The sequence below is a fragment of the Mobula hypostoma genome, chromosome 10 (assembly GCF_963921235.1).
Source record: "Mobula hypostoma chromosome 10, sMobHyp1.1, whole genome shotgun sequence".
Lineage (NCBI taxonomy): Eukaryota > Metazoa > Chordata > Chondrichthyes > Myliobatiformes > Myliobatidae > Mobula > Mobula hypostoma.
This window is the reverse complement of record NC_086106.1, coordinates 28,472,885-28,488,585: the sequence shown is the minus strand read 5'-3', so window position 1 is coordinate 28,488,585 and position 15,701 is coordinate 28,472,885. Positions and strand designations below refer to the sequence as shown.

Genomic DNA, 15,701 nt, shown 5'->3' with positions numbered 1-15,701 from the left:
TTCATTCGGTTAAATAGTCGCGTGATGCTTTCATCCACTGGTTTATCTAAATAACTGCCCGGACGCTAATCTATCGGTTGTTATTTTTTTTTAATTTTAATGTAACAATTTATTTAGTGGGATATGTTATGAGGTTAGGATGTTCCAATGAGTAATTAAGACCCTGCTAGAGGTTGTGCGTGGATAGTGTTTGAAGGCTGTGGTTTATGTAGTGTCATTTATGTAAGCGCTTCCCCTCACTTCCCTTTTCACTGTTTAAAGTTCTTTTTACAAGGTATTAGTAATGGAGGATCCACAAATGGGGAAATCCAGCCAAAGACCGAAAGAGGGCCTGCCAGAATCACTCGCTCCATCGCAATCCGAGTGCGCGGAGCCCTTGAGCACCGAAGCGGAAAGCACAATCCACAGCGGGGAGAAATGGTTCATGTGCTCGGAGTGTGGGCAAGGCTTCAGCCGGGCGTCCGAGTTGCTGAAACATCAGCGGAGACACACTGGGGAAAAGCTGTGGAAGTGTGGAGATTGCGGAAAGGGCTTCAATTACCTCACCCAGCTGGGGATCCATCGCCGCAGCCACGCCAGGGAGAGGCTGTTCACCTGCACCACCTGCGGAGAGGGTTTCCCTCTGCCGTCAGAGCTGCAGAAACACCAGCAGCTTCACAGCGGGGAGAAGCCCATCAACTGCCCCGTGTGCGGGAAAGGATTCACCCGCTCGTCCTCTCTGCTGACTCACGAGCGGGTCCACACCGGGGAGAGGCCGTTCACCTGCTCCGAGTGCGGCAAGGGCTTCAGCCGCTCGTCCTCCCTCCTGATCCACCAGCGGATTCACACCGGGGAAAAGCCGTTCGCCTGCTCCGAGTGCGGGAAGGAGTTCAGCCAGTCGACCAATCTGCGGAAGCACCGGCGGGTCCACACGGGGGAGAGGCCGTTCGCCTGCTCCGAGTGCGGGAAGGAATTTGGTCAGTCGACTAACCTGAGGAAGCACCTGAAAGTGCACACGGGGGAGAAGCCGTTTGTCTGCTCCGAGTGTGGGAAGCGGTTCACCCGCTCCTCGTCCTTGCTGACGCATCAGCGGGTTCACACTGGAGAGAGGCCGTACGTCTGTCCCGAGTGCGGAAAGGGGTTCAGCCATTCGTCTAACCTGCGGACACACCGGCGAATTCACAAGTGACTTGTTGTTGCTCCTGATAATCACATCCAGGTCTGGACCGTGTACAGTACCCAGGTTGGATCCATTCATTGTGTAGCCGGGCGGGTGTTTAATGCCGAATAAATCCCCTTCGTCCCGAACACTCAGTGTGTTATCGAATTACTAACGGGGCTTGTACTCCATCCGGTTTAATTATTTAGAGGATCATTTGATTGCAGTTCAGTCAATTTCAGTGTGAATTTGAAGATTAAATTGAAAATGATTTTGAACACTACTGATGGAGAAATTGAGGGAGGATGGAACTTCTCTGCTGCTGGGGCATCTGGCTGTCTGGAGCCAGACCCTTCAGGAGCACAGTGCTGAGATGGTCCTGGGTGGGGACTGATTTTGGGTGAATTTTAATGAAGAAATGCACTCGGCTGCCACTTTGTTATGTACAGAACTACAAACCCCATTTCCAGAAAAGTTGGGATATTTTCCAAAATGCAATAAAAACAAAAATCTGTGATATGTTAATTCACGTGAACCTTTATTTAACTGACAAAAGTACAAAGAAAAGATTTTCAATAGTTTTACTGACCAACTTAATTGTATTTTGTAAACATACACAAATTTAGAATTTGATGGCTGCAACACACTCAACAAAAGTTGGGACAGAGGCATGTTTACCATTGTGTTACATCACCTTTCCTTTTAATAACACTTTTTAATTGTTTTGGAACTGAGGATACTAATTGTAGTAGATTTGCAATTGGAAATTTTGTTCATTCTTGCTTGATACAAGACTTCAGCTGCTCAACAGTCCATGGTCTCCGTTGTCTGTTTCTCCTCTTCATGATGCGCCATACATTTTCAATAGGAGATAGATCTGGACTGGCAGCAGGCCAGTCAAGCACACGCACTCTGTGTCTACAAAGCCACGCAGTTGTAGCCCGTGCAGAATGTGGTCTGGCATTGTCCTGCTGAAATAAGCATGGATGTCCCGGGAAGAGACGTCGCCTTGATGGCAACATATGTCTCTCTAAGATCCTAATACACGCCTCAGAGTCAATGGTACCTTCACATACATGCAACTCACCCACACCGTGGGCACTGATGCACCCCCATACCATCACAGATGCTGGCATTTGCACCTTTCGCTGATGACAATCTGAATGGTTGTTTTCATCTTTGGCATGGAGAACTCGACGCCTGTTTTTTCTGAAAACTAGCTGAAATGTGGACTCACCTGACCACAGCACACGGTTCCACAGTCTTTCGGTCCATCTGAGATGAGCTCGGACCCAGAGAACTCGCCATCGTTTCTGCATAGAGTTGATGTATGGCTTCCTCCCTGCGTAATACAGTTTCAAGTTGCATTTCTGGATGCAGCGACAGACTGTGTTGAGTGACAATGGTTTTCCGAAGTACTCCCGAGCCCAGGTGGCTATAATTGTCACAGTAGCATAACGGTTTCTTAGTGCCGCCTGAGGGCTTGAAGATCACGCGCATTCAACAGTGGTTTCCGACCTTGCTCTTTACGCACTGAGCTGTTTCTGAATTCTCTGAATCTTTTCACAATATTATGTACTGTAGATGTTGAAAGACCTAAATTCTCTGCAACCTTGTGTTCAGAAATGTTCCTTTTGAACTGACTAACAATTCTCTCACAAAGTTTGGCACAAAGGAGTGAGCCACGACCCATCCTTGCTTGCGAAGACTGAGCCTTTGATGAACGCTACTTTTATACCCAGTCATGATACCTCAGCTGCTACCAATTAGCCTACTTAATGTGGAGTCTTCCAAACCGGTGTTACTTGAATATTCTGTGCACTTTACAATCTTATTTTAACTCTGTCCCAACTTTTGTTGAGTGTGTTGCAGCCATCAAATTCTAAATTTGTGTATATTTACAAAATACAATTAAGTTGGTCAGTAAAACTATTGAAAATCTTTTCTTTGTACTCTTGTCAGTTAAATAAAGGTTCACGTGACTTAACATATCACAGATTTTTGTTTTTATTGCATTTTGGAAAATATCCGAATTTTTTTGGAAATGGGGTTTGTAGAACCCACTTGGCCTTCTGCCATTGTCGCCCGTTTTCTTCGAGGTTCAAAGTGTCATGCATTCGGAGATGCTCTTCTACACACCACTGTTGTAACGCGGGGTTACTTCAGTTACTGTCACCTTCCTGTCAGCTTGAACCAGTCTGGCCATTGTCCTCCGACCTCTCTCATTACAAAAAAGGCATTTTCACCCACAGATTATTTTTTGTTTGTTTTTCGCACCATTCTGTGTATGAAATACAACAGGGTTTCCCCACCATTTTTATGCCATGGACCAAAACAATTAAGCAAGGGGTCCGTGGACCCTGGGTTGGGAACCCCTGCTGTAGAGGCTGGGGTGCATGAAAATCCCAGGAGATCAGCAGTGTCTGAGATACTGAAGCCACCCTGTCTGGCACCAACAGTCATTCCATGGTCAACGTCACTTACATCTCATTTCTTCTTGATTCTGTCTGTTTGAACAACAACTGAGCCTCTTGACCACGTCTGCATGCTTTTATGCTTCGAATTGTTGCCACATGATTGGCTAAGTAGATATTTGCATTAATGAGCAGGTGTATCTAATGGAGCGACCACAGATTAATATGTTTGTTAAGTGAAAGACCCTGACTTGGAGGTACACTCTGACTTTGGTTCTTTGCGGGAATGGGTCCCGCTCTCAAGGCCTCACGCTGGAAGACTAGCGCGCCTTCAGGGTTCCGGATTTTCATGGCTCTGGAGCCGGGCAGATTCGAGGCTGGTGCCGCCACCTGATGTGTTGCGGAAGAACACGGAAGGTCGAAAGCAGTGAGCTGGCTGCTGGCTGTGTGCCCGGAGAAACTGAGCTCTTTGGGCACAGAGCTCAGAAAAAGTGACGCAGCAGACCTTCAATGCCATAAATCAGTGAGTTGTTTGTTATGCCTCCCTTGCACTGTGAAACGGGGACACCTGTTTTCCCCTTATTAGGGGGAGAGAGAGAGAGAGCCTGTGAAATGTCGAATTACTGGGTGAACGAGTAGTCTTTGGGGTACTGCAAGTCTGTGTCTTTTTGGATGCTTTGCTGCATGCTTGAGTGCTTGGGGAGTGTTGGGGGGGTCATTGCTTTGCTGTTGCTTGTGCATGGGAGGGGGGAGCTGGGGGGGGCTTTAGGGTTCTAACATTTAACTATCATTCATTATTCGGGGCACTCCTCTGTTTTCATGGATGTTTGCAAAGAAAGTTTCAGGATACATATTGTATACATTTCTCTGACAGTAAATGTACCCATTGAGATTAAGGGATATGAGGTGAAGGCATTGGCGTGAGCTCACAACTCAGCCTTGATGCCTGTGAATGAGTGTTCCTGCTGGAGGGGGTTAATACTGAAACAGAGGGCACAGCCTCAGAATAGAGGGACGTCCCTTTAAAACAGCGACGAGGAATTTCTTTAGCCAGAGGCTGGCGAATCTGTGCAATTCTTTGCCCACAGACGGCTGTGGAGGCCGTCATTGGCTATATTTAAAGCAGAGGTTGATCGGTTCTTGATTAGTCAGGGTGCCAAAAGTTATGGGGCGAAAGCTGAAGACCAGGGTTGAGAAGGAAAGTAAATCAGCCCTGCTGGAATGGTGTGCAGCTCGGTGAGCAGAATGGCTTCATTCTGTTCTCATGGTCAGGAGGTGGCCGTGCAGCCACTCTTTGCAATAGTTGGTCTCAGTCCTGCCGTTGTTTGAAAACTAATGTGATTCTTGTTTTCTCTCTGCCCTCTCCATCCTTTCAATTCCCTTTGGAAACAGAGAACGCATCTGCCTGCACCTCCCTTCCATGCAGTGAGAGCGTCCACTCAGTCTGAGACTGTCCCTCCCCACTTTAATCCGTGTGAAGACATTTCTCATCTCTATTGATAACGCCCAACCTCTGATCGTGAAATTGTGCCCCCTGGACCATCCCCAGTGAAGTTCACCAGATTGCAGGCTGAGAAAGAGAATTGTTGGTGAACCAGAGTAGCATTAACCATCGACTTACACCATGCATGGAGCCGAAAGAGATGGGGAAATTTTATATGGATTTTTTTTTGTATCTGAATTTATTCAGGAGAGACACAGTGTTTGTAGAACTGAGGCTAGACAGCAGTATGTTCATAGACTGTATCTGGACCACAGAAGAGGAGATGCTTGGGGTCTTGAGGCAAATTAGGGCAGATAAAACCCCAGGGCCCGACAAGGTGTCTCGTTGGACATTGTGGGAGGCAAGTGCAGAAATTGCAGGGGCCCTGGCAGAGATATTTAAGATATCCTTTGCCACGGGTGAGATGCCGGAGGACTGGAGAGCAGCTAATACTGTGTGGTTGTTCAAGAAAGGCTCTTAGAATAGTCTGGGAAACTACAGGTGACGAAGAAAAACGACTCTCGAGACCAGACCTCAGGTGGTGTTGCCTTTATTCAGCATGATATCATGGAGAGCTCGCAGCAGAGTTACGGGGCAATTTCGGCATATATCTATAATGATGAACAGGCCAATACTGGCATGCCAGTGATTGTGTCACACAAGCAGACGTACATAACCAGGAGTACACAACCTCATCCATCGCACAAGATACTTTTAATCATAGAACAACCAATGACTGCATGTTTCTTTACGGCTATCTGCAATCAGTGCTGCATCATGATTATGAAAGACTGCTTTCTGCAGGTCCAAGCTTAAGACATTGGGTTATAATTTCAAATCGAAAAATGCAAGTTAGCTACTTAGGTCATTAACCCTTTTACTGACCCTCAGTAGGCCAGTGAGTCTGACATCAGTAATGGATGAGTTATTGGAAGGTATTCTAAGAGACAGGATATATTAGAACTTGGATCGGCAGGGCCCGATTAGATAGATACTTTATTGATCCCAGAGGAAATTACAGTGTCACAGTAGCATTACAAGTGCACAGATATACAAATATTAGAAGAAAGATTAGAAGTTAACAAATTTCACGAAACATGCCGGTGATAATAAACCTGATTCTGAGATAAAGTGGCTATCTTCGGGATAGTTAACATGGCTTTGTGCATGGTGGGTAGTGTCTAACCAATCTTAGGAAGTTGTTCGAGGAGGTTATAGAAACATAGAAAATCTGCAGCACAATACAGGCCCTTTGGCCCACAAAGCTGTGCCGAACATGTCCCTACCTTAGAAATTACCTAGGGTTACCCATAGTCCTCTATTTTTCTAAGCTCCATGTAGCCATCCAGGAGTCTCTTAAAAGACCCTATCGTTTCCGCCTCCACCACCGCCACCAGCAGCCCATTCCACACACTCACCACTCTCTGCGTAAAAAAACTTACCACTGACATCTGCTCTGTACCTGCTTCCAAGCATCTTAAAACTATGCCCTCTTCTGGTAGCCATTTCAGCCCTGGGGAAAAGCCTCTGACTATCCACACGATCAATGCCTCTCATCATCTTGTACACCTCGGTCACCTCCCATCCTCTGTCACTCCAAGGAGAAAAGGCCGAGTTCACTCAACCTATTCTCATAAGGCATGCTCCCCTTATGAGGAAATGTGAGGAAGGAGAGGCAGTGGACGTTGTTTTTGACAAAGACCTGCATGGGAGGCTGGTCTGGAAGATTAATTTGCTTGGTGTTCAGGATGAAGTAGTAAACTGGATTGAGTATTTGTTTTGTGGAAGAAGCCAGAGAGTGGTTGTGGATAGCGGCCTCTCTGACTGGAGGCCTGTGACTGGTGGCGTGCTGCTGGGGTTGGTGTGTTATCTATATCAATGATCCGGATGATAATGTGGTACAGTGGATCAGCAGATTTGTGGATGACACCACGATTGGGGGAGGATAGTGGACAGCAAGGAAGCCTCTCAAACCTTGTGGGACCTGGACCAACTGGGAAAACGAGCTGTAAAATAACAGACAGAATTTAATGCAGACCAGTGTGAATTGTTGCACTTGGCAAGGACAAAGCAGGGTAGGTGCTACATGGTGAATGGTAGGGCTCTGAGAAATGCAGGAGAACAGAGGGATCTGAGAATACTGTTCAATAATTCCCTGAAAGTGACATCACAGGTAGATGGGGTCATAAAGAGTGTTTGGCACATTACAGGGGAGGTGGATAGGTTTTTGATTAGTAAAGGTGTCAAAGGTTACGAGGAGAGGCAAGAGAATGGGGCTGAGCCTGTTAATAAATCAGACATGATGGAATGGCCTGATTCTGTAACTATGGCTTGTGGCTTTGAACGGCGTCCACGAGAGACTTTAATACAAGGCCTGTCCGTTCTTTGAGATGGGCAGAATAGGTCACCAGATATTTTGCTGCTTTTTTAAAAAAAAAAATTGCCAAGCCCCCTCAGGTGGTTGAGAGGTTTTAACATTCAGTCGACATCAGGAAAAGCAAACCCAGGAAGGGGTGTCCGGTCGCTGCTTGTGCTGCAGGGCCAATGCAGGGATTGCCATGTCCATCTCAGGACCAGCACACCAGGACCTTTGACCCTGGGTGCTTCTTTTCATTGGGGAATATCGTGGCCGTTCTCATTCTGCCGCTTGAGGGAGATGGCTGGGTATTCATGATAGCAATGCTCTCCATAAAAGAGCGGGTTTTAAAATAGGGAACCGTTGCCATAGTGACAATCGGAAATGGCAGCGAGCCAGAAGGGCCAACGGCGCATGCGCTGAATGCTGAACGCCCCGCACCCCCCCCCCAGACATGCGCAGTGCGCCCAGAAATCCGCGAATGACTCCAGTGAAACGTACGAAATGAGTTGCCAGTTTTAATCGTCAGAGCGGGTTTGGGCCGAAAGAGCTCCAGAAATACTGTTGTGCTTCTTGGGCCTCCCCCGTTGAAGCCCCAGGAGCGTATGGGTGTCTCCGAGAGTGTCGTGTCCAGGGTGGTTTCTGGGCCGTGAGGGATTGTGGGTATTATTGTGACCATGCTTACCCTTGTCCGCTGCGCTTTCAGAATCAGGTTTATTATCACTGAAATATATTACGACATTTGTTGTTTTGTGGAAAAGTACAGTGAAATATATAATACTATAAGTTTAAATGAGAAATAAGTAAAAAGAGAACAAAATAGTGAGATAGTGTTCATGGGTTCAGAGTTCTAATGGCAGAGGGGACAAAGTTGTTTGTAAAACGTTGAGTATGTGTCTTCGGGCTCCTGTGCCTCCACCCTGATAGTGGTAATGAGAAGAGGGCATATTTTGGATGTGAGGGCCCTTCATGATGGATGCCACCTTTTAAAGATGTCCTGGGGGGGGGGGGAGTGAGTGCCCATGATGGAATTGGCTGAATCTCCAACCCTTCTGCAGCCTCTTGTGATTTTGTGTACTGGCGCTCCTACCAGGCTGGTCAGAGTGCTCTCTGCAGTACATCTACAGAAATCAGTGATAAACAAAAACTGTGAGTCACTGGAGGCCACATCAGGTACCTGTGAGACTGAAAATTACTTCTATTTCTGTTCTCCTTTCAGGTCTCAATTTATGCAAATATATTACACAAGAAAATAGGAGCAGAGATCTATCAGTAGGACCCCCGGCTCTGCAGCATCATTCAATACGAACACAGCCAAACCACACCAGCCTCAATTCCTTTCCTGTGCCATTCCCCTGCCCTTTCAATTTCACAATATTTAAAACAGCTCCCTATCTCCATCTTAAATATTTTCAATGATCTGTCGAGCCCAGGTGAAAGGTAATTCCCAATAGGTCAATTGTCTATTTCCCTCCATTGTCGCTGCCTAAGTGTTGAGGCCCTCCAGTGCCTTGGTTAGAATAAAGTTTCCAGTCATAATTCTTGGATTGCATGCTATGTCGGCATCGGAATGTGTGGCAACACTTGCAGGCTGCCCTCACCACATCATGAGACTCTGTTGGTTGTTAACGTAAATGGTGCATTTCAAAGTTAATAGTATGATCAAAGTCACTATATACTGGTTGAGTGGTGTCACAACACTCAGCAGGTCAGTAAATCCAAAGTGAATTTTTTATCAAAGTACATACGTGTCACCCTGAGATTCATTTCCTCGTGAGCATTCACCGTAAATACAAAGAAACACAATAGAATTGATGAAACCGACAAAGGTGGACAACCAATCAATGTGCAAAAACCAAACAAATTCTACAAATTAAAAAAAAAGACAAAATAATACTAATAAATATTGAGACACAAGTTGAAGAGCCCTTGGAAGTGAGCCCGTAGGTTGTGGAATCAGTTCAATGTTGGGGTGAGGATCCTGATGATTGAGGGGCAATAACTGTTCATGAACCTGGTGGTGTGGGACCTAAGGCTCTTGTACTTCCTTCCTGACGCCAGCAGTAAGAAGAGAGCATTGCCTCGGTCCTTGATGACAGATGCTGCTCTCCTGTGGCAGCGCCCCATATAGATGTTCTCAATGGTGGCAAAGGCTTCAACTGTGCTGGACTAGGCTTCATCTACTACCTTTGGTAGGCTTTTTGTTCACAAACATTATTGTTTCCATACCTGGCTGTGATGTAACTGGTCAGTATACTCTCCACTGTGCATCTCTGGAAGTTTGTCAAAGTTTGCTGGATCTTTGCAAACTTTTAAGAAAGTAGAGGCATTGCCATGCTTTCTCTGTAATCATGGCACCTATGTGCTGGACCCAGGGCAGATCCTTCGAAATTATAACGCCAATTAATTTAAAGTTACCGAGCCTCTCCACCTCTGATCCCCCGATGAGGACGGGCTCATGGACCTCCAGTTTCCTGCTCCTGTAGTCGACAATCAGCTCCTTGGTTTTACTGACATTAAGTGGGAGATTGTTCCTGTGGCACCAGTCAATCTGGTCTTTAATCTCCCTCCAAGTTGCTGATTTGCCACCACCTCTGATCCAACAGTAAACTTAATTATCATTTTGGAGCTGAACTTAGCCTCACAGTCATATGTGTCAAGTGAGTAGAGCAGGGTCGACAGCCCTGTGGTGTGCCTGTGCTGATGGAGATTGTGGAGGAGATGTTGTTGCCAATCTGCACTGATTGCGGTCAGTTTCACTGAAATGTTTTGATGTAGATGTGAGAAATAAATCTGAATATGCAGAGCAATGATGTACAGTTAGTTGATTTCAGATTAATTTGTATCAAATGGCATTGGCTCCAGCAAGGACCATTATTAGGTCACGTCAGCCGTGCAGAATGAAGCAGCTAGCTTTTGTTCGTGTACAGTATTCCAATGTTCAATTTTCATGGTCCCACTGTGATGTAATAGTTGTCTTGAAAATTTACAATCACTTAGGATAGTTCAACATTGCATCCATGATGATTATTTAAAAAATTCCTGTATTGTGTTATCAAAATGGACCGTGTTTTTGATCGGTCTGTGACAGTGTAACTCTCCAGATTTCGATACATTCAAGGGATGTGGGTTTTTCAGTCTGAACCAGCATTTAATCGCCAGTCCTAAACATCCTCAAGGTGGCGCTGGTGAGCTGCTGTCTTGAATGGCGAGTCCTTGCGGTGCGTGTTCCAGGAAATATATATTTATTCCTCTCCTCCCTCCCCCTCCGTCTTCCCCTCTTTTCCCCCACATTCAAATATAACACCTTCAATCCTGTATTCGTCTCCCTTTTCAGTTTTGCCCCTCTTTCGCACTGCAGCTCATCCCACTGACTGCAATTTTGCCCTATCATCTGCCCGTCCTTCCCGCCAGTCTCACTACACACTGTCACTGCTTGTAAACAGCTCTGTCCTCAGCTCTATCACTCTGGTTCCCACTCCCCTGCCAAATTAGTTTAAACCCTCCCCAACAGCTCTAACAAACCTGCCTGCAAGGATATTGGTCCCCGTAACCTGTCCCTTGTCTACAGGTCATACCTTCCCCAGAGGAGATCTCAAAGATCCAGAAATATGAAACCCTGCACCCTGCACCAGTTTCTCAGCCGCGCGTTTACCTGCCAAGTTATCCTATGCTTACCCTCACCGGTGCGTGGTACAGGCGGTAATCCCGAGTTTGTTACCCTGGGGGTCCTGCTTTTCAGCTTTCTGACCTACCTAACTCCCCCAAATTCTCTCTTCAGGACCTCCTCGCTTTTCCTACACGTGACAAATAAATCGCAGTCTTGGCATTTGAACATGGGGAGAGTGCAGGGTTACTAATGGTAAGCGTACACGCGATGGGCTGTTTCTAGGGTGGACGACTAGAAGCTAGCAGCAGCTTCCGCTGAGATGTTCTGAATTTTAAACATCAGTACCTGGTCTGATCGAGCCTCCAGGATGCTCTGACCACAGTGGGGAGAGAAGGAACGGAGGTTCAGGAGCAACCAAAGCAACGGACATTTTCTTGGTGGCAACAACCTTCACCTAAACCCTTCCGTCTCCAATTCCCTCCACTTGTGCTCTTCACTCTCTTCTTGATCCTTCGCCTCAGCTCCCGAGTGCATGGATGCCCCTGCGCTGTTATCATAACAGAAAGTGCTCGGGACAAGGGCGCGGGAACATGAACGAGGACCGCGGGGATCTGAGGCCCTGGGTTAATGGGGAAAAGCGGAATGGGTTAGGACTTTACTAGAAGAATGAGAAGAGATTTGATAGAGGAATACAAAACCATGAGAGGTATAGATAGGGTAAATGCAAGCAGGCTCCCCCCCCCCCACTGCAATTGGGTGAGACGAGAACTAAAGGTCATAGGTTAAGGGTGAAAGGTGAAATACTTACGGGGAACCCGAGAGGGAATTTCTTCACTCAGAGGGTAGTGAGAGTGTGGAACGGGCTGCCAGTGGACGTGATGGATGTGGGTCCGATTTCAATGTCCGTGGATGGGAGGGATATGGAGGTGGGGGTCGATGGGATAACAGTTCGGCACCGGCTAGGTGGGCTGGGGGACCTCTTTCTGCGCTGTGGTGCTCTATGACTTGACATGTCAGGCAGCCACGCTGGAGAGAGAGGTAGCTGATGCTTTTCAGGTCAATGATCTTTCTAGCAGAAGTAGGAATACAAGTGTGTTTTCCTTTACAGGGGAGAGGCGATGGAGAGAACTAAAAAAGTGTCCATAAAGGGGCGAGTTAATACAGTAGGTGGAGGGGTGGTTAAGAGCTAAAGGCAGGAAGGATCTTAATAGTAACATAGAAAACATACAGCGCAATACAGGCCCTTCGGCCCACAAAGCTGTGCCGAACATGTCCCAACTTAGACTACCTAGGCTTCACCCATAGCCCTCTATTTTTCTAAGCTCCATATTTGCTAATGAAACAAACAATTAGGTACTGGAGAAACAGAAAGGAGTAAACCAGGGAAGCCTCCCGTAGCTGAAACCTGATATCCCAGGGTTTGAAAAGACATTGCTCTAGTAGTTGCATCACTTCACCTGTGAGTCGGCTGGGGTGATATACTGCGTCCGGTGCTCCCGATGTGGCCTTTTATATATTGGCGAGACCCGACGCAGACTGGGAGACCGCTTTGCTGAACATCTACGCTCTGTCCGCCAGAGAAAGCAGGATCTCCCAGTGGCCACACATTTTAATTCCACGTCCCATTCCCATTCCGATATGTCTATCCATGGCCTCCTCTACTGTAAAGATGAAGCCACACTCAGGTTGGAGGAACAACACCTTATATTCCGTCTGGGTAGCCTCCAATCTGATGGCATGAACATCGACTTCTCTAACTTCCGCTAATGCCCCACCTCCCCCTTGTAACCCATCCGTTATTTATCTTTATACACACATTCTTTTTCTCTCTCTCCTTTTTCTCCCTCTGTCCTTCTGACTATACCCCTTGCCCATCCTCTGGGTTCCCCCCACCCCCTTTTCCTTCTCCCTGGGCCTCCTGTCCCGTGATCCTCTCATATCCCCTTTGCCAATCAGCTGTCCAGCTCTTGGCTCCATCCCTCCCCCTCCTGTCTTCTCCTATCATTTTGGATCTCCCCCTCCCCCTCCTACTTTCAAATCTCTTACTCGCTGTTCTTTCAGTTAGTCCTGACGAAGGGTCTCTGCCCGAAACGTCGACTGTACCTCTTTCTAGAGATGCTGCCTGGCCTGCTGCGTTCACCAGCAGTGTGTTGCTTGGGACCGATGGCGGGCTGGTTAAGGATCGCCCAAGTAACAGTTTCAGTGAGAGCTGTACGCTTTGGGGACCAAATGTCCTTATACCCACCGATGCTTCTATTGAATCATTGCAAGCAGGGCAACAAACTTCGACAGAACAGGCTCCCACACACCATATGTGTGAACATAATCTGCTTTAGGGTTGGTGTCTGACAAGGACTGATGGATTATAGGCATCCGTTACTCTCATGAGACCATGGATTTGCGCCTTGGAGGGTTTCCAGGGCAAGGTCGTATGGAAGACGAGTAGTAGCCCATGCTACAAGTCTCCCCTCTCCATGCCACCGATGTTGTCCAAGGGAAGGGCACTAGGACCCATACAGCTTGGCACCGGTGTCATCGCAGAGCAATGTGTGGTTAAGTGCCTTGCTCAAGGACACAACACGCTGCCTCAGCCAAGGTTCGAACTAACGACCTTCAGATCACCAGACAAATGCCTTAACCACTTAACCGCGCCAACACTGGTGGATAACTCCTCAGAAAACCTTCACAATGTGTGTGTCCACCTGGAACATCAGATAGAGCCTCGATTCAAAGGCTCTTCTGAAAGATGTCACCTCAGCACTGCTTCAAAGCATTAGCCTCAAGTAGGTAAATGGTACAGGTCTGGACCTCAACACAGTGGTAAGCGTCATACTAATCAAGTACATCAAGTTTGTACAAGGGAGAACCAGCGACAGACTGCAGAATAAAGTGTTACAGTGACAGAGAAAGTGCAGTGCAGATCGACAACAAGCTGCCAAGGTCATGCCAAAGTAGATGGCGGGGCTTTTGACTCTTCTCTCTCCCTCGCACCTCATCAGATTCTGTGGTTGAAAGGCTCAACTACAAATTAATTTGCGGTGGGAAGGAGGAAATGGAGAGATTCAATACATCTTCTGCGGCCATTGGCTGCAGAAATTCCTTTGTTTCCAACATGTCCCTTGTCAGAAGCTGTTTAAGATGAACGTGAGATGGCTCAGTTGCAGGTTACAATCCCTTTCCATTCAACGTCTTGTTCATTTACGATATTTTTCCCATTGTGGAATGAACATTTAGAAATTGGATATTTAAACACGTAAGTAGACATTTATTTCCACAAGAGTTTGTTGAAGGTACGGGAATGCACAGCTCCAACGACCCAGGCTCAACCCCGACCTCTGGTGTTGTCTGCACCTTCTCCCTGTAACTGTGTGCGTTTCTTCCGGCTGCTCCAATGTCTTGCCACGTAGGCCAGTACATTAACTGGCCACTGTAAATTCTCCCTGATTAGCAGGTGGGTGACAGGATCTAGCAGAAGTCAATGAGATTATGGGGAAAGAGAATAAGTTCCAAGGAAAATTAGTTGGGGAATGGGATTTCCCTTAGCTGGCTTGGACTTAATGGGTCATATGGTCTCCCACGTCTCCCAAGGAAAAATGGAACTGATAACTTCATCCCTGAGGTACTTAAATAGGGATTCCCTGCCTTGTGACTGGGCGACAGCAGTTTTCCATGGCTGCTTGGGAGCTGAATGTGCTGAAGTGATCGAACAGCTTTAAACATTTACCACTTTATCTGCAGTCCTGAAAAGGCAGGGACCAATTTGCATTTTTCCTTTCAATGACTCAAATTTCAGTTATAGGGTAAACTTCAATGCTGGAGTTAATGTGTCAGAAGTTGGGCGACAGAGTGGACCCTCCCTATACACAGAGCAAGGGAGCGACCTCACCCCAGTGTGAATCAGTCGGGGATCCCAGACTGAACCCTGTTTCTTCGGGGTGTGGGGTTTCCCTTGCATTGCTGAATGAGTCGAGTCAACATCTCCTCCAGAGTAAGCTGCAGGAATGCTCGGGGCTCTCTGCAGTGCCAGCTCACAGGTAAAGATTAACGATCTTCGATTAGCTTTCTTTGCCCCGTGTAATATACAGTGAAATGTGGTGCAAGCGTCAACTAAATCAGCGGGGATGGTGCTGGGCAGCCCGCAAGTGTCGCCACGCTTCCAGCGCCAATGCAGCACGCCCACAACTCACCGACCCTAGCCGTGCGTCTTTGGAATGTGGGAGGAATTAGGGGGTACACGTGTGGTTGTGGGGAGAACGCACCTGCACCACACACACACCCTTACATCAGCAGAGAGAATTGTACTCCATTCTTACAACTGCCAGTGTGAAGAGACTACCCTGTACTCCCCTCTCCTTGGTTTTTCATCAAATCCCTGATTCCTGTCGTGTTTCCCACAGTCATAACGTTAGGCTGTGCTCATCGCATTGGAGACATGGGAATGTTGAACAGCAGTGTAGATCGGCGAACACAGTGGGTCAAGAACCGTTCCCAGAGCTTGGCATTGGGTAGGAGCCCGCCACTGACTAAAGTTTCTCTCAGACACACATTTAAGATGAGGGAATGAGCCCGTTTTGCCGCTCCCAGCTCTCAGGGCATTACCATCTCTCCCGTTCCACCCTGACACCTCTCCTCTCTCACGTACGCCCACCAACTTGATGCTCCCAGCTCTGCAGTACACATGGGTCAGTTCGCAGTGTAGG

At 47.3% G+C, this 15,701-nt stretch overlaps 2 protein-coding genes across 4 annotated transcripts in view; one reads left to right on the top strand and one right to left on the bottom strand.

Annotated features, from left to right (window-relative positions):
* Positions 1 to 1,674, top strand: part of LOC134352774 (oocyte zinc finger protein XlCOF26-like) — a 2,101-nt gene extending 427 nt beyond the window's left edge. Inside the window, exon 2 of one of the 3 annotated variants that reach the window (XM_063060214.1) lies at positions 282 to 1,674. In XM_063060214.1, coding sequence (XP_062916284.1) covers positions 284 to 1,168 — 885 coding nt within the window. In that variant the 5' untranslated portion in view covers positions 282 to 283 and the 3' untranslated portion in view covers positions 1,169 to 1,674. Of the gene's footprint in view, positions 1 to 261 lie in introns of all 3 variants that reach the window. The other 2 variants (XM_063060213.1, XM_063060212.1) reach the window with 2 other exon arrangements.
* Positions 1 to 15,701, bottom strand: part of LOC134352467 (uncharacterized) — a 192,867-nt gene that overhangs the window by 154,923 nt on the left and 22,243 nt on the right. The window lies entirely within an intron of this gene.